The sequence below is a fragment of the Phyllobates terribilis genome, unplaced genomic scaffold (genome assembly GCF_046119375.1).
Source record: "Phyllobates terribilis strain yellow unplaced genomic scaffold, ASM4611937v1 Scaffold_5__5_contigs__length_657084704, whole genome shotgun sequence".
Taxonomy (NCBI): domain Eukaryota; kingdom Metazoa; phylum Chordata; class Amphibia; order Anura; family Dendrobatidae; genus Phyllobates; species Phyllobates terribilis.
Genome location: NW_027362765.1, coordinates 524,231,306 through 524,258,160, shown reverse-complemented (window position 1 = coordinate 524,258,160; position 26,855 = coordinate 524,231,306). Strand labels below are relative to the sequence as shown.

General features: G+C 46.5%; 1 protein-coding gene across 1 annotated transcript in view; it reads left to right on the top strand.

The window, feature by feature from the left end:
* The window catches only part of NPFFR1 (neuropeptide FF receptor 1), a 407,424-nt gene extending 394,008 nt beyond the window's left edge, over positions 1-13,416 (top strand). Inside the window, exon 4 of the mRNA XM_073681431.1 lies at positions 11,332-13,416. Within this exon, the coding sequence (XP_073537532.1) occupies positions 11,332-12,220 (889 nt within the window). The 3' untranslated portion in view covers positions 12,221-13,416. The remainder of the gene's footprint in view (positions 1-11,331) is intronic.
* Positions 13,417-26,855: the final 13,439 nt, after the last annotated feature.

The following is a 26,855-nucleotide window of genomic DNA, read 5'->3' as shown; positions in this document are numbered from 1 at the left end:
TGGAAGAGGAAAACCACAGTTCTAGTTCTCTGGCCTACACCAGAATCTTTTAAACAGATATATTTGTGTCTGAACAGTCAGCGAGACACTCAAACTGTTTTTTTTTATGTAAAAAAGGCAAAAAGGTGGATTACACCCTGATTTGAACCATGGAAGAGGAAAACCACAGTTCTAGTTCTCTGGCCTACACCAGAATCTTTTAAACAGATATATTTGTGTCTGAACAGTCAGCGAGACACTCAAACTGTTTTTTTTGTATGGAAAAAAGGCAAAAAGGTGGATAACACCCAGATTTGAACCGTGGAAGAGGAAAACCACAGTTCTATTTCTCTGGCCTACACCAGAATCTTTTAAACAGATATAATTGTGTCTGAACAGTCAGCGAGACACTCAAACTGTTTTCTTTTATGTAAAAAAGGCAAAAAGGTGGATGACACCCAGATTTGAACCGTGGTAGAGGAAAACCACAGTTCTAATTTCCTGGCATATACCAGACTTTTTTAAATAGATATATTTGTGTCTGAACAGTGAGCGAGACACTCAAACTGTTTTTTTTATGGAAAAAAGGCAAAAAGGTGGATAACACCCAGATTTGAACCGTGGAAGAGGAAAACCACAGTTCTAATTTCCTGCTGTATACCAGACTTTTTAAAATAGATATATTTGTGTCTGAACAGTCAGCGAGACACTCAAACTGTTTTTCTTTATGGAAAAATGGCAAAAAAGTGGATAATACAGAAACTTGAATCGTGAAACTGCAAAACCACAGTTCTAGTTATCTGGCCGAAACCTGACTCTTTTAAACAGATATATTTGTGTCTGAACACTCACAGACACACTCAATTTTTTTTTTTTGGGGGGGGGGGAATACCAGAAGGTTAATAAGATGGGTATTTGTACAGTCTGACTGGGGGAAAAAAAAAGAGGATTTAAATGAAAAAAAAAGGATTTTTCCCGGCCCCTGAGACCTGGGGCTAAGCCTAGCAATTTGAGCATCAGCAGCACACAGGACTGTAATGCAGTGTTTGTTGGTATAACCACTGCATCTCCTATACAGCCTGCCTGCCTGCCTGATATATGGGATGGATATTAGTCCTCAGAAGGACTGTTTGTTTGATTTTGCTGGCTTTAGAGACCCTACACTACCTATTTCGCAGTATAAATCTCTCCCTAGCTCAGCAGCACTCTCCCTACACTGTCTGATCCGGAGCAACTTTGTCCAAGATGGCGGTACCCTGTTTTAAATACTCGAGGTGACGCTGTGCGGTCAGCCAATCACTGTAATGCCCACAACCAACATGGCTGCGGCATTACAGTGACTGGCTGGCAATCCCTGCATGTTCGTTGGCTCTGTAAAGAGCGCCAAACATGCAGGGCGGAGACCCGAGCTCCCACCCGAGTAACCCAAAAATGCTCGGTGCTCGCCGAACATCCCGAGTAGTGAGATGCTCGGGCGAGTACCGAGCAGTGTCGAGCATGCTCACTCAACAATAGTAGCGATGATCAAATATTTGAGCAGCCACGGTCACACGAAGGCGATGGTGGGAAAGTGTCACAAGAGGTGGACGATGTTGAGACACAATTGCCAGAAAGTCAGGAGGAGGACCAGGGTGTGGAAATGGAAGACGAGGTGGTGGATGATATAGTACTGACCCAACCTGGCAGGAGGACATGCAGAGCGAGGACAGCAGCACACAGGGGGAGGGAGGCAGAGCACCTCAACAGGCAGGAAGAAGCCGCGTGATGGCCGCAGACAGAAGGCAGGCAACCATTCCCCGTAACACCAACACGAAGGAAGTTGCCAGTACAACTGTTAGTTCTTCCCGAGTCTGGTTGTTTTTTAAAGACTCTGCTGATAACCCCAAAAAGGCCATTTGCACCACCTGCCTGGCCGGCATCAGCAGGGGTGGCAAAACGACCAGCCTGACCACCACCAGCATGATTAGGCACATGGCAGCAAAGCACCCGACTTTGTGGGCCAAACCCCAGGGTTCAGGAACAGTGTCTGCGGGTGGCACCATTGCTTCTTCCGCTGTTGTGCATGCAAGCCAATCCCGTCCATGGTGCTTGCGAAGATGCCTCCTGCCCTGCACCTGTCGTTGTACACTCTCAAGTAGCAGCATCAGGAAGCACGTCAATATCCTTGTCCCAGCGCAGCGTTCAGTTGTCCATACACCAGTCCTTGGAACGCAAGCGCAAATATGCAGCCAATGTCCCCCAGGCCACACTACTAAATTCTCACATTTCACGACTGCTTGCGCTCGAAATGTTGCCTTTTAGGCTCGTGGAGATGGAAGCATTCCGCAACCTGATGGCAGCAGCCGTCCCTTGGTACTCGGTCCCCAGCCGCCACTATTTCTCCCAGTGTGCCGTCCCCGCATTACACAAGCACATGTCCCAAAACATTAGCTCTCAACAACGCAGTTACCGATAAAGTCCACCTAACCACGGACACGTGGACAAGTGCTTGTGGGCAGGGACGGTACATCTCGCTGACGGCACAATGGGTTAACATAGTGGAAGCCGGGACCCAGCCGGATCTTGGGACGGAACACGTCCTCCCGACGCCAAGGATTGCGGGCCCTAGGTCAATCAGGGTTGCCCCCACGGTCTACAGCTCCTGCACCTCATCCTCCTCAGCCTCCTCCTCCTCTTCAGCCTCCATCTCCGAAATGACCACATCAGTCACAAGCTGGAAGCACTGCAGCACTGCCTCGGCCAAGCGGCAACAGGCTGTACTGAAGCTAATATGCTTAGGTGAAAAACTGCACAATGCTGAAGAGTTGTGGACAGCTCTGAAAGAGCAGGCAGATCTGTGGCTCACACCGCTGAACCTACAGCCAGGCATGGTCGTGTGTGACAATGGCCGGAACCTGTTGGCGACCCTGAGGCGAGGCGAGCTCACACACGTACCATGCCTGGGCCATGTGCTTAGCCTCGTGGTTCAGCGGTTTCTCAAATCCTGCCCGGAGCTGCCGGATCTGCTTGTTAAAGTACGTAGCCTGTGTGCCCATTTTAGAAAGTCAGCTACAGCTTCCGCCGCCCTCACAGACTGGTGTGTGATGTCCCCACGCGTTGGAACTCTACACTGCAGATGTTGGGAAGGATTTGTGAGCAGAAGAGGGCAGTTGTTGAGTACCAGCATCAACAAGGCCGTCGATATTCAGTTCAGACTCCACACATAAGATCTCAGGAGTGGACATGGATGTCAGACATATGTACCATCCTCCAAAACTTTGAGGACTCCACCAAGATGGTGAGCGGCGATGATGCCATAATTAGCGTCACCATCCCGCTTCTCTGTCTTCTGAAACACTCTCTGCTCACAATCAAAGAGGATGCATTGCAGGTGGAGCACGATGAGATGGAGCAAGGAACCATACAGGGTGATTACACACAGCCAAGCCTCATCTCATCCCAACGTGGATTGGGTGACAATGAGGAAGAGGAGGAGGAGGAGGAAGGACAGGAGCTAGTTTCTTGCACTATAGATGGTACTAACTGCACAGCTGTCATACCGTCTGTTCAGCGTGGATGGCCAGAGGACAGAGAGGAGGAGGAGGAGAGCATGGTCTGTCATCCTCTTGGTGAGGACACGGAAGTCTTGCCTGTTAGTAGTCTGGCACGCATGACTGAGTTTGTTACTCTGCCTCTCCCATGACCCTCACGTTCTCAAAATTTTGGGTGACAGTCATTACTGGTTGGTGACACTTCTAGACCCATGCTACAAGGAGAACTTTATATCTCTTATTCCTGAGGCCGAAAGGCCTACAAAAATGGGGCAGTACCAGAAAGCCCTTGTTGCGGAACTATTAAAAAAATTCACATCTGAAAATGCTGGCGGCAGAGGGCACATTTCGTTGGACAACCTAGGAGTACAGGCGAGAGAGACACAACCTCAATTCAGCAGAGGCAGGGGAACACTGTCAAAGTTCTGGGAGAGTTTTCTCAGACTCTCCCATCGCACAGGCCCTGAGGCGCGGGTTACTCTCCCAAGGAGTGCAAGGTTTGAGAAAATGCTGAGGGAGTAACTTGCAGACCGTATCAACGTCCTCTGTGATTCCGCTGTGCCTTATAATTATTGGATATCCAAGCTGGATACGTGGAATGAACTGGCTCTCTATGCCTTGGAGGTCCTTGCCTGCCCTGCCACCAGCGTTTTATCAGAGCGGGTTTTTAGTGCCGCTGGTGGAATTATAACTGATAAGCGCATCCGCCTGTCAACTGAAAATGCTGACAGGCTGACTCTTATAAAAATGAACAAGGGCTGGATTGGGCCAGACTTCTCAACACCACCGAATGATAGCAGCGTAACATAAACTCAAATCCAGTGTCTTTTCTTGGGAGGTGTATTCCCATGCACCTTTTCACACCCACATATGGGTATATGCTTCCTGATTTTGGCTATTTGCTCTTGTCCTCCTCCTTCTCCTCATCCTCCACCACACACCCAACACCCACATAATTTTGTTAAAGGGTGTTTATGATGCCCGTAAAAAAAAAATTGATACAGTGTGTTCATGTATACCCCCCAGGGGTAAATGTTTGTCAGCCCATACACTTATTGCATGGGCATTACAAGTATAGGAGGCCTGCTCCACGTCTCTTCCAAGGGGCATTGAAGTGCCTCCAAATTTTTGGCAGCCCTTGCATTCACTGCATAGGCCAACACAATGGGAGACTCTCTCCTTTCTAATGGGAATTTGTCGCTACTGTGGCCCTGCTCTATGTGTCTTTAAATTCTTAGTGGGGTTTTTCCTAAAATTGGTCAGCTGTTGGACTCACTGCATACCCTATAATTGTATAGCAGACCCTTTCCTTTCTAATGGGAACATGTCGTACCTTGTTACTGTGGCCCTGCTCCATGTGTCTTTAAATTCTTAGTGGGGTTTTTCCTAAAATTGGTCAGCCGTTGGACTCACTGCATACCCTATAACTGTATAGCAGACCCTCTCCTTTCTAATGGGAACATGTCGTACCTTGTTATTGTGGCCCTGCTCCATGTGTCTTTAAATTCTTAGTGGGGTTTTTCCTAAAATTGGTCAGCTGTTGGACTCACTGCATACCCTATAACTGTATAGCAGACCCTCTCCTTTCTAATGGGAACATGTCGTACCTTGTTACTGTGGCCCTGCTCCATGTGTCTTTAAATTCTTAGTGGGGTTTTTACTAAAATTGGTCAGCCATTGGACTCACTGCATACCCTATAACTGTATAGCAGACCCTCTCCTTTCTAATGGGAACATGTCGTACCTTGTTACTGTGGCCCTGCTCTATGTGTCTTTAAATTCTTACTGCGGTTTTTCCCAAATTTTGGCAGCCCTTGCAGTCACAGCATGGGCATTACCACTATAGGAGACCCGCTCCTTTATAATGGGAACATTTTTTTTACTGAGACCCTCCTCTATGTCTCTTCAAAGGGGTATTGGGTTGCGTCCAAATTTTTGGCAGCCCTTGTTGTCACTGGATACGCAATAACAGTATAGGAGACCCACTTGTTAATAATGGGAACAACAAAGCATAGCCGGCTGATGGCTCTCTAACAATAGCTAGCGCCGACTGCTGGCCTTTTAAGAATAGTAAGGGCCGTCAGATGTCCCTGTAAAAATAGGCTTTATGACTTTCAGAGTCCCTCCACCATAAATAAAAAAGGATGTGTCTGACGATGTGTCACACACCACATTGCCAGATAAGGTTGTAAAATGTTAAAATGACATTTCCCAGTGAATGCATTTGTCTTAAAAAATAACGTAAACAAAACAATAGGATCTTTCTTTAGTATAAAAAACAGCATCACCAATTTAACCTCAATGTAATCACATTGTTCAGCTCATGCACCTCCTCCTCCATCTCCAAAATGACCACATCAGTCACAAGCTGACAGCACTGCAGCACTGCCTTGGCCAAGCGGCAACAGGCTGTGCTGAAGATAACATGCTTCATGCTTAATTGACAAACCGGCCAGCGCTGCAGAGTTGTTGAAAGCTGTAACACAGCAGCCTGTTCTGTGGCTCTCACAGCAGAACATACAGCCAGGCATGGTCGTATGTGACAATGGGCGGAACCTGGTGACGGAGAAATGACAGCCGGGGTAGATACGGTTTCCCTCTATGCCAGTCCTTTCACCGAGCTAAAGAATATGGCTGTGGTGAAATACAGCTCCCGCTGAGAAGCTGTTTCAGAATGAAAAACATTGTGCCCACCAGAGGACTTGATTCTTAGGGATTACCTTTCTCACCCACTCAAGAGCCCCATAGCAGCTGCAAAGTTAGCGGTATCATGAACTCTCCTGAGGTAGAAGCCAAGGCACACCAGAGGATTCTCTGGTGGGACCGTCCAACCCTGTCGAGAAACAGTCCTGGCTAAGAAAAGTGTGTGGGAAGGTTCCCGGACACTCTATGGCTGCTTTTTTGCTGAGGAGGAAACACATGCCAACACGGGGAGAACATACAAAGTCCTTGCACATGTTGTCCTTGCTGGGATTTGAACCCAGGATCCCAGCGCTGCAAGGCTTCAGTGCTAACCACTGATTCAATGTGCTGCCGTTCACCCTCTAATATCTAACAGGCTGGAGAAACTTGCACCTACTACCACTCTATCTTCAGCTCCTTTGTGAGAAAATGTATTTGGGCAGCCACTCAGTCTACCAAATAAAATCCCTGAGAAGGAAATTGTGGATGGCTTCGCTACTGGTACTGGGGGCAGTGCTAATACCATGGCGTCGTACCATAGTTTGCTGTAAATATTCCAGGTTGGTAGGGGGCAAGCAAATTCCCACAGAAAAGTACCAGCAGTAATTTTCAGGCCACATTTCAAGTGCAAGCAGCTTTAGAGGACTTCCTGGGAGAAATGACACACAGGGTAGATACGGTTTCCCTCTACGCCAGTCCTTTTTCCGAGCTAAATACAACTCTTAGCAAAAAAAGTTGTGGACTGGCTCCGTACTGTCCCTGGCCACATTCACCTGTCCACGTGTTTGTGGTTAGGCGGTCCTTCCCAGTAAGTGCACTGGGGAGGGCACGGGTAATGTTGTGGGACCCGTGCTTGTGGAAGGCGGAGGCGATACCGGGAAATATAGTGGCGGCTGGGGACCGAGTATGGACACCCGGCCGCCACCGGCATGAGGTTGTGAAAAGCTTCCGCCTCCACGAGCTTAAAAGGCCATACAGTATTTCAAGTGCAAAGAGCTGCCCAGAAATCTGGCAGTTTAGTGTTGCGGCCTGTGGGTGGGTGGGCGGCTGGCTGCATACTTGCACTTGCATTCCAAGTAACAGAAAACTAAGCAGATAGTGGCCTCTATCATCATCATGGCCTCACCTCGGCACTATGAACTCTCCTGAAGGAGAAGCCAGGGCCCGCCGGAGGAGTCTCCGGTTCTCTGGTGGGCCCGTCCAACCCTGCCGAAAAGCAGCCCTGGCTAAGAAATATGTGGGGGAAGGTTCCCGGACACTCTATGGCTGCTTTTTTAATGTGGATCGGCCATGCTTATGCATGTTATTTCTCAAAATGCATTACAGATCAGGCCATTGTCCAACTCTATATTCAAGAAATTAAATGCGCAAAGAAAGATGTGTGTGTGTCAAAGCACCACCGACAAGTGCGAGTTGATGTTGGACGGGCTGCCATTGCTTCTGCAACAAACTCAATTACAGGACTTCCTGGGAGAAATGACACGCAGGGTAGATACGGTTTCCCTCTCTGCCAGTCCTTTCATCGAGCTAAATACAACCCTTAGCAAAAAAAAGTTGTGGACTGGCTCCGTACCGTCCCTGGCCACATTCACCTGTCCACGTGTTTGTGGTTAGGCGGTCCTTCCCAGTAAGTGCACTGGGGAGGGCACGGGTAATGTTGTGGGAACCGTGCTTGTGGAAGGCGGAGGCGATACCGGGAAATATAGTGGCGGCTGGACACCCAACCGCCGCCGGAATGAGGTTATGAAAAGCTTCCGCCTCCACGAGCCTAAAAGGCCACATTTCAAGTGCAAGCAGCTGTCAAAAATTTGGCAGTATAGTATTGCAGCCTGTGGGTGGGTGGGTGGCTGCCTGCATACTTGCACTTGCATTCCAAGGAATGGGGTAGGGACAACTGAACTCTGCACTGGGACAAGGACGTGGACGGTGATTGTTGCAAGTCTGCAACGACAGGTGCATGGCGGGAGGCATCTTCGCATGCGCCAAGGATCACTTATGATGGGCACACTTTTAGGCAGTGACCTGGGAGTCAGAAATGGTTCCAGAGGTCTTCCCCATGCTGTTCCCATGTCTTTTCAGCATTGTATGCATGTGTCTGATGATGTGTCACACACCACATGGCCAGATAAGGTTGTAAAATGTTAAGATGACATTTCCTGGTGAATGCATTTGTCTTGGTTGAAAGCAATTGAAAAGTGCAAAAACGCATCAAAAACGTTACGTGTGAACATAGCCCAAGGTGTGGAAGAGTATTTTTGGTTTTGGTTATTTATTTTGCCTTATATACAAGTCATTACCCTGGAAAGGATGTTCCTTAACATATTTCCCAGGAAAATCCATTTTGGTTTCGTTTTTGTGTGTTTTATTGTGAGTCTGTAAAAGTCGCGTAATGCTCTGACAACGTTGTTGACAGCAGTGATCTGGGAGTCAGATATGCTTCCAGGGGTCTTCACCATGCTGTTCCCATGTCATTTGAGCACTGTTCCCATCTATTTGGGCAATTTTTAGGCCCTCTGCAGACCGCAGGGGGGAGCAGCCTGAAAAATGCTCGAGTTTCCCATAGACTTACATTGGGCTCGTTGCTCGGGTCGAGCACCCGAGTATTCCAATTTGCTCGACCCGAGCATTTTAGTGCTCGCTCATCACTATTTATTTCCTTTTCCTTCATGCATGCAATGTTCAAAAAGATGTAGATTTTATTTCCTACAGGTTCTCCTTGTATATTCAGTATAGTACTGCAATAGAGAAAGGGTCCCAAACCTGTGTCTCATGGGCCAAGATGTGAGGCTCAGGACTGTCTACCAGCTTGGTGCATTGCTGACTAGTCTAGCAAACAATTATGAAGGGAATGTGCCAGATTGTGACTTTTGGAAGTAGCAGAAAAGAGTAGATCTAGTTGCACATAGATTGGGTGCGGAGGTGATAGGGTAGTATTTTAAACAGGAGAATGGATGATTCTACCAGTTAGAGGGTTGCTTGAAGCTAGATGTGATGGTATTCTTGCATCAAGCACTCCCTCTATACTGTATGGAGGCTAGGTGGAAACCCCTAGATATAAGAATACTGACTATAAGGCCACGGCCCCACTATCAGTATTTGGTCAGTATTCTTTCTCAGGAGTGGGAGACAAAACCAGGAGTGGATGATAAATGCAGAATTGGTGAACTTATTTCTATTATACCTTTTCTCTGATTGTTCCTCACCTGGTTTTGGTTCCCACTCCTGAGAAAAAATACTGACCAAATACTAACAGTGGGGCTGTGACCTAAGGGAGGAGAGCACATGGTTTCAGGGTGATTTCTGCTGCTTTGACTGTCATTATACTAATAATAGGGAGCACTGGTTGTCACTACTGCGAGAGGGGGTTAGGATGTCACAACTCAGGGGGCTCTGGATGTGATGTGCAACCATCTCTCAGAGCTGAATGGGGCTCTTAAGGAAAGAAAGGTTGGTGACCATTGCTGTAGAACATAGGTGACCATGTAGTACAGTAGTCACTATTGTTCAGTGCACTGTCCTTTTACATAGAAAAGGATATTTAGGATTGCCTTTCAATTGGCTTCACAATGCTTCCTTTGTCACTTGGGCCATCCTATCAATTTGGATTGTATGTTATAATTCTAACTTTATGCATGTGATGCTATAGAAATGGGTGTACGAACATATAGTGTAGAAGTCACTTTGGGAATGTTGCATTATACTGTAATAACACTACCACACAGTAATAAGGGAAACAGACTAAGCTTTAATTAAAGGCATGCTTTCAACAGTTTTGACCTTGTAAAACTTTTGACAGTTATGGATAAAGTTAAAGACCTGTTTATACATAAGATCCTAACCAGTTTTTCTTGCAGTATGACTGAGGAAATGCAATTTTATTCCATTGTACTCCACTCATACAAATGGTCTGAAGGTCATGGTCTGGATTAAAATGTTCTCCAGTCTTTGCGTTAAGGCCCCGTCACACTTAGCGACGCTGCAACGATCCCGACAACGATACGACCTGTCAGGGATTGTTGCTGCGTCGCTATGTGGTCGCTGGTGAGCTGTCAAACAGGCAGGCTCACCAACGATCAGGGGAGCAGCGACATCGTGGAAAGAATCTTTCCACGATGTCCTGCTCCTGGTTGCCAGCCTGCTGAAGCAGGAGCAGGCTGGTAACCATGGTAAACATCGGGTTACTAGGGGCACACATGCACCTAGTAACCTGTTGTTTATCATGGTTACCACTCTGCTACAGTGAGCGGGAGGTTACCGCTCACTTTAGCAGGCTCGTAACCATGATAAACAACGGGTTACTAGGTGCGCGTGTGCCCCTAGTAACCCGATGTTTATCATGGTTATGAGCCTTCTAAAGTGAGCGGTAACCTCCCGCTCACTGTAGCAGAGTGGTAACCATGATAAACAACGGGTTACTAGGGGCGCGTGCGCCCCTAGTAACCCGATGTTTATCATGGTTACCAGCCTGATCGCTGCTCCCGCTGGTCACACACAGCGATGTGTGCTGACCAGCGGGGGGGGGTAACGACCAAAAAATGGTCCAGGACACTTTGCAGCGATCAGCGACCTCACAGCAGGGGCCTGATCGCTGCAAAGTGTCACACATAGCAACATCGCTGGTGAGGTCGCTGTTGCGTCACCAAAACCGTGACACAGCAGCGATCTCGCTATGTGAGACGGGGGCTTTACAAGCTTCACAACCCTCTTCCCCACCTCTGCTCTTGATTGATAGCGCTAACATCCAACCAGAAGCCAACTACTACGCTAGAACAGAGGAAAGTGGTTGAAGAGCATCCACAGGAACAGCACTACTGAAACTAAAAAGGAATAAAAGAGTACTGATGTTACTAATGTGTTAGTAGGCCTCATGAATTGCTGTTGTTGCTTACCCTGCAAAACTGCTGAGAGACCCCCTTCAAACTGCTCTATCATGTATTCAGTAGATAATTAAAAATATATATTTTTTTTATTTTCTAATTTCTTACCTTGCACAGATAGGCTGAGTCTTCCAAAGTGAGAGTCACTTTTTTACATCCAATAGCTCTTACCAGGTTACCCATTTAAATCTAAAGGAAATTTTTAGATAATATTTGAATGATTTTTAGAAGTAATACTAATTAATATTTTCTTTCCTTGGTAGGTTCCGCTGCATTGTCTATCCTTTCCGGCAGAAGCTGACTCTAAGAAAGGCTATTTTCACAATCATTGTCATATGGGTTTTAGCTGTTATCATAATGTGTCCATCAGCAGTAACCCTGACTGTGACCAAGGATGATTATCACTTCATGGTAGATGATTACAATAATTTCTATCCCCTCTACTCCTGTTGGGAAGCTTGGCCAGACATAGAAATGCGAAAAATTTATACGACGGTCCTGTTTTCACATATATATCTTGCTCCTCTGACCTTGATTGTCATCATGTATGCTCGCATTGCTTTCAAACTTTTCAAATCATCTGCCACCATTCGAGGATCCATTTCTGAAGAACAAGAAGGTCGTAGGGTATCCAAGAGGAAAGTAAGAGTTATCAACATGTTAATTATTGTAGCACTGTTCTTTACGATTTCATGGCTGCCGCTCTGGACTTTAATGCTACTCACAGATTATGGAAATCTTAATGATCATCAGCTCAACCTTATTGCTGTATATATATTCCCTTTTGCTCATTGGTTAGCATTCTTCAACAGTAGCATCAATCCGATTATATATGGCTACTTTAATGAGAACTTCCGTCGAGGTTTTCAGGAAGCATTTAAAGTTCAGTTCTGTTCAATGAAAAGAGAGCACAAGGAAACATATTCAGAAAGGAAAAACAGTGGATTTATGTTTGGACTACGAAACAGGATTTTTGTTGAAGTACAACCCAGTGACTCAGCTCATGGCTCAGACTCATGCAACAGTACCACAGCAAAGGGTGGTATGTTCTCCTTAAGGAGTGGAAAGATCGCCCATCATGGCATGGTAGTCGAAGATCTAGACAACAAAAGCTCCAATAACACTGTCAGCATACCAGCATGGGATATTTAAAACATTTCTCTTTGTGGTGGATATGTGACATTGATGACAGCTGAAATACATAAATTCTGTGTATATCAAACTGATCGTAAAAACTTGGTGAGATGTTTTAGACTTGGTTTTCAAATCAAAATGAAATATCACTCCAACTAATGATGGTTCATTTATAAAGATAATTGAATCTTTTGAAATTCAAATTCACCAGCTTAGCCAAACTTTCTCAGGCAATTGATTGAACCCAAATCGAAAAAGCTGCCGAGCCTCCAATTGTCCTGAAAAGACATGTATTACACTTTGAGGTCTCCTAGGACAGTATTCAACCACTTTCAAGCTCGTTAACGCAAATGCAGCCTTAGTATTGTCAAAGTGACCGCAGCATAAAAGGCTGTGGGTAAACAGATGGTAACCATTTTTCACTGCTGTGCTGTCTGACACTATATGTACAGTTTATTTGGTGTTTTACAGTTTTCTTTTTCCTATCTCTATAACTAAGCTGTGAGTTGTGGCATCCTCTCACTATCCAGATTCACTATAAAATGGCTACTGCATTTCCTGCTTCTGCTTTTATACAGGCTATGATAGTCTCTACTGACTGACTGTGTTATACCATGTGATGTGATAGCTGCAAAACATTGAGGGGAAGCCTGCCCAGCCAAGCCCAGGGTTATTTAACCTCTCTCTAGCTGATACAATATTTTGCAATGTGTAAAATGGTGGTGAATATCAAATAGTTCCAATTCAGCAAATTCCTAAAAATTCAACACAAATTAAATTTGTGTTGAATCAAATTACTCATCTCTATTTATTTATTAACTGACTGAAGTAAGGGAAGAAACACATTCAATTGGCCATCAACATTTAATGAGATTTTCATGTCATAAGTAGGTCATATATGTTGTTATATATATTGTCTGTAAAATTGTTTTTCTATATGATATACAGATTACAGCACATTCTCAGCAGTAAAATGATTAAGTCAAAAAAATGCATCCACCTTTACGAATAATCATCGTATAAAGAAAAGCTCTACAATTTCTTCATCTCTTTTTGATTCTTGAAGATTGAACTCTTCCCTGTTAACAGATCGAGAACCTGTCCTGTTTATGATGTAACACAGGTGCACGCGTTGTTAAATGGGTTGTATGCTTTAGAAAACACATTTTTAAAGGGAATCTGACACCCCCTGGTACTTATCTGACCTAATATGGGCCTACAGGTGATAGAAATGGAAATCTATACCTACCTGTATTCCTCATATTAGAGGTCTTGTTGCTGTGAAATGTCTTTTTATTCCTACAAGTTTCTGATGGGTTCCAGTCCCGGGGCCCGCAAGAAATCCCTGTGTGATTTATAATGTTTCCCCCCTCCTCTGCACATTACAGTGCCTTGTGACATGCATTTGCCATGGCTAAATCCCGTGCCTGCGCACTTTACGTTTTGCGGAAGGTGCACTTCTTCCTACCGTCTATGTTCATTGTAGAGAAAAGATCTTGTGCGCAGGCGCCGGCGAGTCATTGTGACTTCCCGGCGCCTGCGCCCAAGAACCCTGCAGTACAATGAACATAGACGGCAGGAAGAAGTGCACCTTGCGCAAAAAGTGAAGTGCGTAGGCGCAGGATTTGGCCACGGCAACTGCACTTCACAGGACACTGTGACATGCAGGGGAAGTGGGAAACATTATATTTCACACAGGAGGTGGGATTTCTTGCAGGCCCCGGGACGGGAACGCGTCAGAAACTTGTAAGAATGAAAAGACATTTCACAACAACAAGACCTCTAATATGAGGCATACAAGTATGTATAGATTTACATTTCTATCACCTGTAGGCCCATATTAGAGGTCAGATAAGTGCCAGGGGGTGACAGATTCTCTTTAAATACCCTGTTATGAAATTCTGAGGTAAAAAAAAGGAAAATCACATAGTAAGGACCAGAATATTCAAAATTTAATTTCCCAGAGGAGCAGTGCATGTCCTATAAGTTTCCTTGTACTGGCTTGTCAAGCATGTCACTCTCCACAAGGAGCAACATTACCCTTTAGAGTCACAGAAGTAAATCCAGCTGACCACCTGCAGTTCCACACTTCTGGAGCACGGATAGCACCTGGGCAGGGTGCAATATCCAATAGAGAAAGCATTAAAATTGTGTGTTCACAAAAAAGAGAATACAGGCATCTTTTGACGCGTTTCGAGCGCTTGCCGCTCGAAGCGCGTCAAAAGATGCCTGTATTCTCTTTTTTGTGAACACACAATTTTAATCTTTGCTTCATATACCTTGGAAAATAAAATGCACTTTTTTTGGACTTCATCTGTGAGCTGAATTTTTCTGCTTTTTCTATTACCCTTTAAACCCCAGTCAAAAGCCTCTTATACAGTTAAATCAGATCTCTTGCTTTGCACAAAGGAGTGGCAACACCCCAAAACACGTGTTTGCAAATAGAGATTCTAATTTGGCTTTTATTGTAAGTCATGTGGCAAAGCTCGTTAAAGGGTAAACATGAATATTTGCGCAAGAAGTGCAGTTCCATTGTGGACATGTTGTAAGGGCAATTTCTAGGGCTTATTGAGAACTGTAACTTTTCTATGGAAACTGCTGTGTGAACATTTTAGATTTAAGATGGTACCACTTTGTAGGTATAACTATGTCCCTACTACAATTTGGCACAATTCAAGGAATTTTGGCATTATGAAGTGTATATAAACACGGAACAAAGGAACAGAGCATAATTTGAAGTTCCAACCAGAGTTTCTTTTTTTCTTTTCTTTTAAATCAGCTTGCAAAAAGTTTCATGAATTTCATGTGTTTTTAAAAACATATTGCTCTATTTTTTTGTGGTAAATATGTGGAAAATAATCACTAAATTTGCATGGTTTCATTTTTTTTTTTGCTGCAACAGTTTTTGAAAAAGTGTTTGAGTGTGATGCCTTAGAGGTGTAGCCCGGGAATTGAAAATTTATAATACACAAATGATGATTGATGCTCCCAAAAGGCAGTTAATTGTTCACCAATGAATAAATGAAAGCACAACACATACCAAGCAATATTACTTGGACATTTCATAAAGGGTATTTGAAAAAATATACATACAAGTTAATGCTTTGAAAACCAAGTGACACATTTGCCCTATAGTTTTACACTGAAAACAATTTGGTTAAATAAACTACAGCCCTGAAAGGGTAAAATTAAACAGTTCTTAAAGAGGACCTGTCTCTTGCTTAAAAAAATAGTTAAATGCCTTGTAAAAATCCCTGAGCTTCCCTCATTTTGCCACTCTTTTTCCATTTTTCACTGCGTCACTCCATTGCAGAGATATTCACACATTTCTTCTTGTGTGCAGTATGTGAAATTTCTGCTTTGCAGTGCAACTGGGTGTTTCTTTAGAGTCTTTGTGAATATGCACTTTCACCCTCCCAGAAGCTGCCAATCATAGTGACGCGCCCCCTGGGCCATATTCTTTAGGGGGAATATCCGGAGCCGGATCAGATGGGAGTTGTAGTCTTCCGAGTGGCTGTGACCCGGTCCGTGCCCAGGGTGTCAAACTCAGTTGTATGTGGCAGTCCTACAGATGTTAATAAGTTCTTAATGTCGACTACGCCACCCGTTGTATTGCGGTCACTATGGCCGCCGCTGCAGCAGGGTCCGCTGAGGCTGATGGTGTAGGTGCAGCTTTGGTGATATAACCCCCAACGGGTGGGGTATAGCCTCAGGGGGTCAGGTGCAGAGGATGGGGGTTGTGGTGGTGCAGCATAGGTATTTAATGAAGACAGAGTCGGGTTATGCAGTTAAGGGTATTTACTCACTGCTGATGTTCCGGTCACTCCAGCTTCAAGTGACCTCCCGAGCCGTGCTGCATCCACCAGGTCCTGGATCCAGCCAACCCCCAAGCGAGTCTGGAGCGTGACCCTGAGCTCTCCTTCTGTCCTTTCACTGGCCGTCCCCACTATTGATCCACCCAGGTCCAGCTCCCTCGGGCCTTCTGTTGGGAGACCCTTGGCCTTGGGTTCCCTGACCCTCCACGTGGTATGCCTTCGTGGTGGATGTGGTGGGTGGCCGTGGCAGACGCTGCCCACGGCCTCCGGTCTCTGGCTGGGGTGTGTTTTTGCCCCCACCAGCTTGGGTTCCGGTACCCTGATGCCAACTCTTCACCCGCTGATGGACTTTGGGTTCTCAGAGTTCCTTTTCTGTTTCCCCCTCTGGGTCTTTCTTTCTTCTCCTCTCTCACTCTGGCTCAGGCTTCTCTGCTCCTCTGACTTCTCTCTGCAAAGGCTGACAGACTGACTGACCTGCAAAGACTGACCCTGTTCTTTGATGGTGCCCACCTTATATACACCCTCTATGTGTGAGCTCAGGTGACCAGCACCCAATGAGCTCCTATCTTTACCCAGGCTGCTCCCCCTATCTGCCCCTACACTACTTGGGATGTACCACCCCCCTCCCACTCCAGCCAGGAACAGACTCGGTCGTACCTGCACATTTCTAAGTGGGAGTACCGTCGGCCTGTTCCCCGGAAATGGGATGTGTGTAGTGCATGCAGCCTACCGAGCTCAGTTCCACACTCCATCCTTACCCGGGAGTGGAATATCACACCTCTGGGTTGAGGTGCAATACCCCTGTAGCAGCCGAATCCTCAGGGTGCTACATTCCCCCCTGGTAAATCACAGCACGTCCTCGGGCTGTAAGACAAAACACCAAAACTTACAAATTTTTGCATAAACATATAAAACATATAAAACATTATATATATAAAACATTCACGTCGCCTCTGGCTCCTCCTCCGGTCACTGTGCAACGTGTGACCGGGTAAAGTGCGACAGTCTCTCTGGAAAACTGGTTTTCCTATAAAACCGGTAGGGGGCGCTTTAGGACGCGCAACTATATACAGGGATTATGGCCGCTCTCAGTCCTCGGCCAGGTATTGGGGAGGAATGACCGCTCTCAGTCCTCGGTCAGTGGGAATTAAGGGATAAACGGGTAACAGTTCACACTTGCTGGTCCCAACGGGGACTATATTAGCAACAGTAACGGTTTCAGTTTCAGTTCACGGTTTCAGTTTACTGTGCCCCGACGGGCAACTATATACAGCTTCTGCTTCGCTGTCCTTAGCGACGGCGTCCTCCTGTTCTTGCTTTTTGGTTACCTTTGGCTCTAGTTTCAGACCCGTCCGGGTCCTCTTGTTCTTCCTCCCCACACCGCAGCTCCTCCTCCGCCAGGCGATGCACACGGAGGGCGCAGGGACCCCCGGCACACCTGTGCCGGGTGAAGGTGACCTCGTCCCCGATGTAAAGGTCACGACCTCTGTGTCCCTCCGGTAGGTGGGACTCAACGTCTCTCCTGGTTACGAAGACGTCGCCTAGGGTGTGGTGGTCTCGGATGAAGCCCCACCCATGCTGCAGATTAAACTTTATCACGGTCCCGGTGGTGCGGGGACTATGCGCTGCACGGGGGTCTCTCCTGGCCCGGCTCTTCTGCTCCGCGCTCTTTGCTTGAGCTAGCTGTTCCCGGACCCGCCTCTCTCTCCGCTCCCTCTCGAAGTCCTCGAGCTGTTGGCGGCAGCACTCAGCACGCTCCGCTGCAGCTGCCCGAGTCTCTTGAGTGAACCCCATGAGATCTTCTCCGGTGGGGTTCCACTCAAACTGCGCTTCCGCTAGCGGGGGCGAGATCCTCTTTACGGGCTTTGGAGCCGGGATCAGGGGTTCATCCAGGGGTCTCTCTCTCCGGAGTCGGGGATGGTGGAACTCCGGTGGCCATATAAATGGCTGCCCATCCGGGCACGTATGCTGGGCGTACAGGTCCTCTCCCAGATGCGGCACTCTTGGTCTTATGGGCGCGGTGGTGTTAGCGCCCGGGTTGCCCGGGCCTTGCGGCCAGGCCTGGGGTATCTGGAAGGTAAAGGGCACCGTAAGGACGGCGGCGCCCTGGGCTACTTGGCCCTGCGACCAGGCCGGGGGCTCCGCGGAGGTAGGGGGCGCTGTTGGTATTGCGGCGCCCGGGGGTACTAGGCCTTGCGACCAGGCTGGTGGTACTTCCTGCTTGGTCACGCTCGGGGTCGAGGCGTGTGACGTCACAGGGGTCGCGGCTCCCGTTTGAGGCCTAGTCTGCGGCGGTGACGTTGCAGCGACGGGCACGGCAGGATAGACTTCGGGCTCTGCGACGGGGAGCTGGGGCAGGTGCGCGGTTTCCCGGTTTGGGGTATAGACGTCCCCTTTACCTGCCTCCACTCGTTCGGCTCCCTTCTCGGCGCCGTCTCCGGCCTTCAGTCCTCCCGCGCCATCCTCAGAGGCGGTCTGTCTCCTCGTCTCGGGTGGCGTGCTCCGCTGACAGGTCTCGGTCTGCTGGGCCATCTCACGGCTCCACTCCGCCAACGTCTCTCGCTGCACCCGGGCCATCCTCCTTGCGAGGCCCTCCAGAGCGGTCTGTGCACACTCCCGGTCTCGGGGGAGCTGTGCTAGGACCTCCACTAGGCCTAGTGGGGTCGTTGTTTCCAGCAGGCTCCTGACCAACGGGTCGGTGCTGCTCTGCTCTCCTACAGTCGTCTCCAGCAGGCTCCTGGCCAGCGGGCCGGTGCTGCTCTGCTCTCCCTCCTCGGTTTCTAGCAGGCTCCTGGCCAACGGGCCGGTGCTGCTCTGCTTTCTCGCCATCTCCGGGTAAGCTCCTCCGATACTCTTCTCCAGGCTTCTTGCCTCCGGGTGCGCTCGCTCTAGACTGCTCCAGGCGGCACCCATCTTTTCTCTCTCCTTTCGTCTCCTCCCACCTCGAGGGCGGTCCCGGGGCCACTTGGTGACTGTCAGCTCCAGGGGGAGTTCTTTCACGCTGACAGACACCTCTAGCATCACAGTCTCTGTTGGTGGGGGCGGTTTCCACTTTTGGCGCCATTTTCGGTCCTGGCCCACGATGGGAGGTGGCCTCTCGCCACCCTCTGGCACGCCCATAATGGCGTCCGCTCTTCCAAGGCGGGAAACCTTTGGAAATGGCGGGAATCGCTTCCCAGTGGCGGGAAACTCTGCAGATGGCGGGAAAACGCTGTTAATGGCGGACAACCGGCGGGTATCGACTGGTGATGGGGTCCGATGGCGGGGACCCTCCGGAACCGGCAGGAGACTTCTTTTTGAGGTAAACTCGTCCTTTTCTTCAGGCACGCAGTACCCGGTTGTTGTGGGCACGTAATCCTGCCGACTACGCCAAAGTTGACGCGCCCCCTGGGCCATATTCTTTAGGGGGAATATCCGGAGCCGGATCAGATGGGAGTTGTAGTCTTCCGAGTGGCTGTGACCCGGTCCGTGCCCAGGGTGTCAAACTCAGTTGTATGTGGCAGTCCTACAGATGTTAATAAGTTCTTAATGTCGACTACGCCACCCGTTGTATTGCGGTCACTATGGCCGCCGCTGCAGCAGGGTCCGCTGAGGCTGATGGTGTAGGTGCAGCTTTGGTGATATAACCCCCAACGGGTGGGGTATAGCCTCAGGGGGTCAGGTGCAGAGGATGGGGGTTGTGGTGGTGCAGCATAGGTATTTAATGAAGACAGAGTCGGGTTATGCAGTTAAGGGTATTTACTCACTGCTGATGTTCCGGTCACTCCAGCTTCAAGTGACCTCCCGAGCCGTGCTGCATCCACCAGGTCCTGGATCCAGCCAACCCCCAAGCGAGTCTGGAGCGTGACCCTGAGCTCTCCTTCTGTCCTTTCACTGGCCGTCCCCACTATTGATCCACCCAGGTCCAGCTCCCTCGGGCCTTCTGTTGGGAGACCCTTGGCCTTGGGTTCCCTGACCCTCCACGTGGTATGCCTTCGTGGTGGATGTGGTGGGTGGCCGTGGCAGACGCTGCCCACGGCCTCCGGTCTCTGGCTGGGGTGTGTTTTTGCCCCCACCAGCTTGGGTTCCGGTACCCTGATGCCAACTCTTCACCCGCTGATGGACTTTGGGTTCTCAGAGTTCCTTTTCTGTTTCCCCCTCTGGGTCTTTCTTTCTTCTCCTCTCTCACTCTGGCTCAGGCTTCTCTGCTCCTCTGACTTCTCTCTGCAAAGGCTGACAGACTGACTGACCTGCAAAGACTGACCCTGTTCTTTGATGGTGCCCACCTTATATACACCCTCTATGTGTGAGCTCAGGTGACCAGCACCCAATGAGCTCCTATCTTTACCCAGGCTGCTCCCCCTATCTGCCCCTACACTACTTGGGATGTACCACCCCCCTCCCACTCCAGCCAGGAACAGACTCGGTCGTACCTGCACATTTCTAAGTGGGAGTACCGTCGGCCTGTTCCCCGGAAATGGGATGTGTGTAGTGCATGCAGCCTACCGAGCTCAGTTCCACACTCCATCCTTACCCGGGAGTGGAATATCACACCTCTGGGTTGAGGTGCAATACCCCTGTAGCAGCCGAATCCTCAGGGTGCTACAATAGCTTAGCAATTGGTGTATCAGTCTTAGATGCTGCCAAGCTGGGATTGAAAAAGTATCACAAAAAAAGAAACAGCCTTACCAACAGCAGGTCAGATTATCAACATGCTAGCAGGATGCAGTAGATGCCCATGATAAAGACAACATCTGATGCAAGCCTCATCTTTGTGCTTTTTTAATTCAAGGCAAACACCTCCTACATGAATTGGTAGGTTTGTGAGTGGTTGCACCATCAGTATTTTGCACCTGTGTTGCCCCTGCCTTTATCATGTGGGTCTACTGTATCCTGATAGTTCATTGGTAATCTGACCTGTTGTTGTTATGGCTGTTTCGTTTTCTGTGATTTTTTAAATTTTTTTTTTCTTTCTGCCCGCTGTGATTGGCAGCATTTGAGAGGGAGAAGTGAAAGCGCATGCCCCCAGAGAAGAATCAGAATAAACTCCCAGTGGGACTGCAAAGCAGAGATTTCACATATTGCGCTCCAGAAGAAATAAATGTGAACATCTCTGCAATGGAGTGACGCAGTACAAAATGGAAAAGAGCAGCAGAATCAGGGGAGCTCTGGAAATTTTACACGGTATTTAACTCAATTTTGTTTTGAGCAAGTGATAGGAACTCTTTAAATGTGATGTTTCAAGTTCTTATATACAGTTACAGTGGTGACCAAAAGTATTGGCACCCCTGCAATTCTGTCAGATAATACTCAGTTTCTTCCTGAAAATGATTGCAATCACAAATTCTTTGGTATTATTATCTTCATTTAATTTGCTTACAAGGAAAAAACACAAAAGAGAATGAAGCAAAAATCAAATCATTGATCATTTCACACAAAACTCCAAAAATGGGCCAGACAAAAGTATTGGCACCCTCAGCCTAATACTTGGTTGCACAACCTTTAGCCAAAGTAACTGCGAACAACCACTTCCGGTAACCATCAATGAGTTTCTTACAATGCTCTGCTGGAATTGTAGACCATTCTTCTTTGGCAAACTGCTCCAGGTCCCTGATATTTGAAGGGTACCTTCTCCAAACTGCCATTTTGAGATCTCTCCACAGGTGTTCTATGGGATTCAGGTCTGGACTCATTGCTGGCCACCTTAGAAGTCTCCAGTGCTTTCTCTCAAACCATTTTATAGTGCTTTTGGAAGTGTGTTTTGGGTCATTGTCCTGCTGGAATACCCATGACCTCTGAGGGAGACACAGTTTCTCACACTGGGCCCTACATTATGCTGCAAAATTTGTTGGTAGTCTTCAGACTTCATAATGCCATGCACACGGTCAATCACTCCAGTGCCAGAGGCAGCAAAGCAACCCCAAAACATCAGGGAACCTCCGCCATGTTTGACTGTAGGGATCTTGTACTTTTCTTTGAATGCCTCTTTTTTTTTCCTGTACACTCTATGTTGATGCTTTTTCCCAAAAAGCTCTACTTTTGTCTCATCTGACCAGAGAACATTCTTCCAAAACGTTTTAGTCTTTCTCAGGTAAGTTTTGGCAAACTCCAGCTTTTTTATGTCTCGGGGTAAGAAGTGGGGTCTTCCTGGGTATCCTACCATACAGTCCCTTTTCATTCAGACGCCGACGGATAGTACGGGTTGACACTGTTGTACCCTCGGACTGCAGGGCAGCTTGAACTTGTTTGGATGTTAGTCAATGTTCTTTATCCACCATCCGCACAATCTTGCGTTGAAATCTCTCATCAATTTTTCTTTTCCGTCCACATCTAGGGAGGTTAGCCACAGTGCTATGGGCTTTAAACTTCTTGATGACACTGCGCACGGAAGACACAGGAACATTCAGGTCTTTGGAGATGGACTTGTAGCCTTGAGATTGCTCATGCTTCCTCACAATTTGGTTTCTCAAGTCCTCAGACAGTTCTTTGGTCTTCTTTCTTTTCTCCATGCTCAATGTGTTACACACAAGGACACAAGACAGAGGTTGAGTCAACTTTAATCCATGTTATCTGGCTGCAAGTGTGATTTAGTTATTGCCAACACCTGTTAGGTGCCACATGTAAGTTACAGGTGCTGTTAATTACACGAATTAGAGAAGCATCACATGATTTTTCAAACAGTGCCAATACTTTTGTCCACCCCCTTTTTTAGGTTTGGTGTGGAATTGTATCCAATTTGGCTTTAGGACAATGCTTTTTGTGTTTTTTCATTGAAGACAAATTAAATGAAGATAATAATACCAAATAATTTGTGATTGCAATCATTTTCAGGAAGAAACTGAGTATTATCTGACAGAATTGCAGGGGTGCCAATACTTTTGGCCACCACTGTATATATAATTGCAAAGTGATTGTAAAAGCAAGCACCTCTTGATGAAAATCCTCTGTGTTCTCAATAATCAGGAGATTTTTAAGTTTATAATATACAGTTCATTGTTTCAGAGTGGTTATTTACTTAGGTAAGCTGTGCGCCATTTATAGGCTTTAAGCTTTAGGCCTCCCTTCTTTGCCCATGCACTCCTCCCGTGCTGCAGAGGCAAAGCTGACTCTTTAGGAACAAGCAGGGTTCGAACAAGCACTGCAACTATGCCACTGGTAAGAACTGTCAATCTTTAGAACCACATTGCCCTCTGGCAAACAGGAAGCCAGGAGGCAAAGGGGCAGTGCACTCCTAAAAAGGGATCATTAGAAAATTGCTTCTAAATCTTGAATTTAGGGCTGTTCAGAATAATCATAATATATTTTACTTACTTTTTTATCTATCTGATTTTATTTATTTTACAGTGTGTGTGGCACAGAAGGGCTTTCTATTCAGACAAAATGCACTGTTCTGTTATAGATGTCCTTTAAACAATTCCAAATCCAGTTCTTATAAAACAACAGGGTGTAAACTATATAGATAATCATGTTTTTGCTTCAGAGATTGCTTGTAATATCTGTCTGTGTTTTTTTGAAACTCAAATAAAATGTTTCATTTTTTTACACTTAGTATTGTTATTGTTGCCTTAGATCCAATGAATTCTAAGTATTAAAATTAAAATGAATGTGATGACTTTACAAGGAGGCTGCTAGGGACTGGCTGCCCAAAATAAATCTTGAAAGGTTTAGTAAGAGGATAAATACAGTACATGGCTAAAACCTATGTGGCCTTCTCCTTATTAAGTTCATGTGTTTATGACACAATACGTATGAACAGTTGTATAAAATCAAGCAGATGACCATGCAAATGTAATGCAGGTGCCGGAATGCAACGCACAGAGACACAAGGCGAGAACAGTCAGAAATGTTTGTAAACAGTTTTATACAACAGGTATACTGAAACAAGGGATTAGCAACAAGGGTAATGAACAGTGGTTTGAAATATCAGAAAAATACGAAATTTCTCAAAATAAGGCGCAGTCTCTTAAAATAAGGCGCAGTCTCTTAAAGTAAGGCGCAGTCTCTTAAAGTAAGGTGATGCCCTCAAGCATGAGAAGCACCACACAAGTTCTTTAACCGTGAATTTGGCCCTAGCGGGGGTCACCGGTTATTCCCGCTAGGCCGTGAGTCTCTTTCCGGATGAATTCAATTAAATCACGTTGTGCTACTTTAGCCCCAACCGTCCCCCTCCCAACCTGAGTACTTAAACCCAATTGTCCCCGGTACCGTGGGTGAGCAGTGGAAGTGACGGCCCTGCTCACGTATGCAGCTCCTCTCTGCTTGGCTGTTGGGGGCAGTCTCTCGAGCCTTGGATAGGGGGGTCCAGGCCTCGTCTGTCGGCGGCCGACGTCGGGTTCCGCGAACTCACTCAGCACAGCGATCAGGTTCCTAGTATCCTCAGCAGGCACAGCACTCGAGTCACAACTGTGAGGGATCCGGAGCTCTTTTACCGGTGCCCGGCTGGAGCACCTCTCAGGCCTCTGGATTTGGCCTGTCACATGGGGTTTCTCAGGACTCAGGGAGCACGTCTGCTCCTCTCTGCTGCTTGGCGCCAAAGACCCCTCAGGTTTGGCGCGCTGGCCTCTTATCTCTCTGAACTCCTTCCTGGAAGTCACCTGATCGGATCCAGCCTCTGAATCTCCCCTGCCTGCAACTTCCTTTGTGTATTTTGGTTCCGCTTGACTGTCTCTGGCCAGTAGATGGCAGTCTCGCTCCATCCTTGAAACGTCATGTTGAAGTTCTGTTACAAGCTTTTTAGCTCGTTCTACACAATCTCCACAGGCAAACATTAATCGCAGTATGGTTGGTACTTAGGAACTCAGCAATTGAAGGAATGTAACTTTCGGAGGATGACAGTGCCAACTTTGGTACAAGTCAATTTTAGTAAATGCACTAGACAACTGTAAGTGCTTAAGCATCTAAGAATAAGAACAACTGAGCCACAAAGCTGTAAACCACGGAAACTCAGAACAAGGTTATAAGCACTAAAGACATTGGGTGTAAAAAAACACCTGTCCTCTGTTCCATCAATTACTACAGAGATCCAAACTCCCTCTGCAAGTGTCATCAGTACAAGAGCATCAGGAGCTTCATGAAATAATTTCTAATAGTCAAGTAGTGGCACAAAAGCCTAAGAATACCAAGTACAATACCAAATTTCAGCTGGAGTGGAGTAAAGCTTACTTTCACTAGACTCTGAAGAAGTAGAAACATATTCTGGACCAGGTCATTCCGTATAGTTCTGGGCTGATTCCTGACCTTTCTCAGAATCATCCTTACCCCACGATGATGCATGGAGCCCCAGACAGAGGAAGATTGCCAGTCATCTTGTGTTTCTTCCATTTTTTAATAATTGTGCCAACAGTTGTTGCCTTCTCACCAAGCTGCTTGCCTATTGTCCTGTTGCCTATCCCAGCCTTGTGCAGGTCTAAAATTCTGTCCTTGTTGTCCTTAGACTGCTCTTTGGTTTTGGCCATGGTGGAGAGGTTGGAGAGTGATTGAGTGTGGGGGCAGGTGTCTTTTATACAGGTGCAGTTAGTACATGTAATGAGTGCAGAGTAAGAGGGCTTCTTAAAGAAAAACTAACAGGTCTGTGAGAGCCAGAATTCTTGCTGGTTGGTAGGTGATTAAATACTTATTTCATGCAATAAAATGCAATATATTTATTTAAAAATCATACAATGTTATTTTCTGGTTTTTATTTTTAGAGTCTGCCTCTCACAGTTGAAGTGTACCTACGATAAAAATTACAGACCTCTCCATTCTTTGTAGGTGGGAAAACTTGCAAAATCGGCAGTGTATCAAATACTCATTTTCCCCACTGTACATGTGTGCTACTACTATTATTTTGTTTGTATCAGTAGCCGTAAAAGCGCTAATCTGAGTTATACCCAAAGTAATCCAGTCCATGTGTAAGGGAAACTTTGATAAAGAACCCCTGATTGTATATTACGGGTCCAGACGAGAAGAGATCCAGTGTTGTGATACAATTATAGGTATTCAGATAGGGAATTGAGGTGAAGCAATACCCATCATTGGTCACAAAAAGGGGACATGTGAGAGATCAGAATCCATTTTGAGTATGTGGTGTCCATTTTGTCTTGTAACTTCTGTGTAATGATGATCAAGTAACACTGAAGGAAGGGGAAGATTCGTATTTCTATTTACACCCCTAAAATTTCTATTGGCTTATAGTTTAGAGGGAATTTTTTCTTTGTCTGTGACCCTATTTAAAGGGCCTACATGTGCTAATTAACCAGAAATTATGGGTGCACCATACAAGGCTGTGCTGTATTGATTTCCCAAACAAATCTTATTAATTTGGAGTTCGTAAGGCATAGAAAAGAGTGTATTTCACTCACATGGCTGATTTTCAAGTCTAGCCACATTTTTTCCAGTGGAGGGTAATGTTAACACTGCATCAAACAAAGATGTTTCAGATAATTGTATGCTTCAACTTGGTAGCATCAGTTTGCTGAAGGTGATTTCTTGTTTCTGCATGACTTTGAAAATCATAGTCCATAAAAACATGCTTTGACAAATTAGGCGTGGACAATTGACATGCGGTCTGATGTCAACCCTATCAAAAACCTTTGGGATCAGTTATAATTTTGACTGAAAGCTAAACCTTCTCAATCAGCATCAGAAATGCTTTTTTGGCTAAATATCCACAACACACAAACATATTGAAAGCCTCTCAAGAAGGTTCGAAGTTGTGACTGCAAAAGAAGGCCAACTCCAAATTAATGCTCATGTTTTCTTATTGAATGATAAAAAAAAGCTTAGTTATTGTATGCTATCAAGTTATATTTCCTGAGAAAGAGAAAACTGGAAAGCAAGATAAGCGCAAAATAGGGCTTTAACTGATAAAAACTTGATGA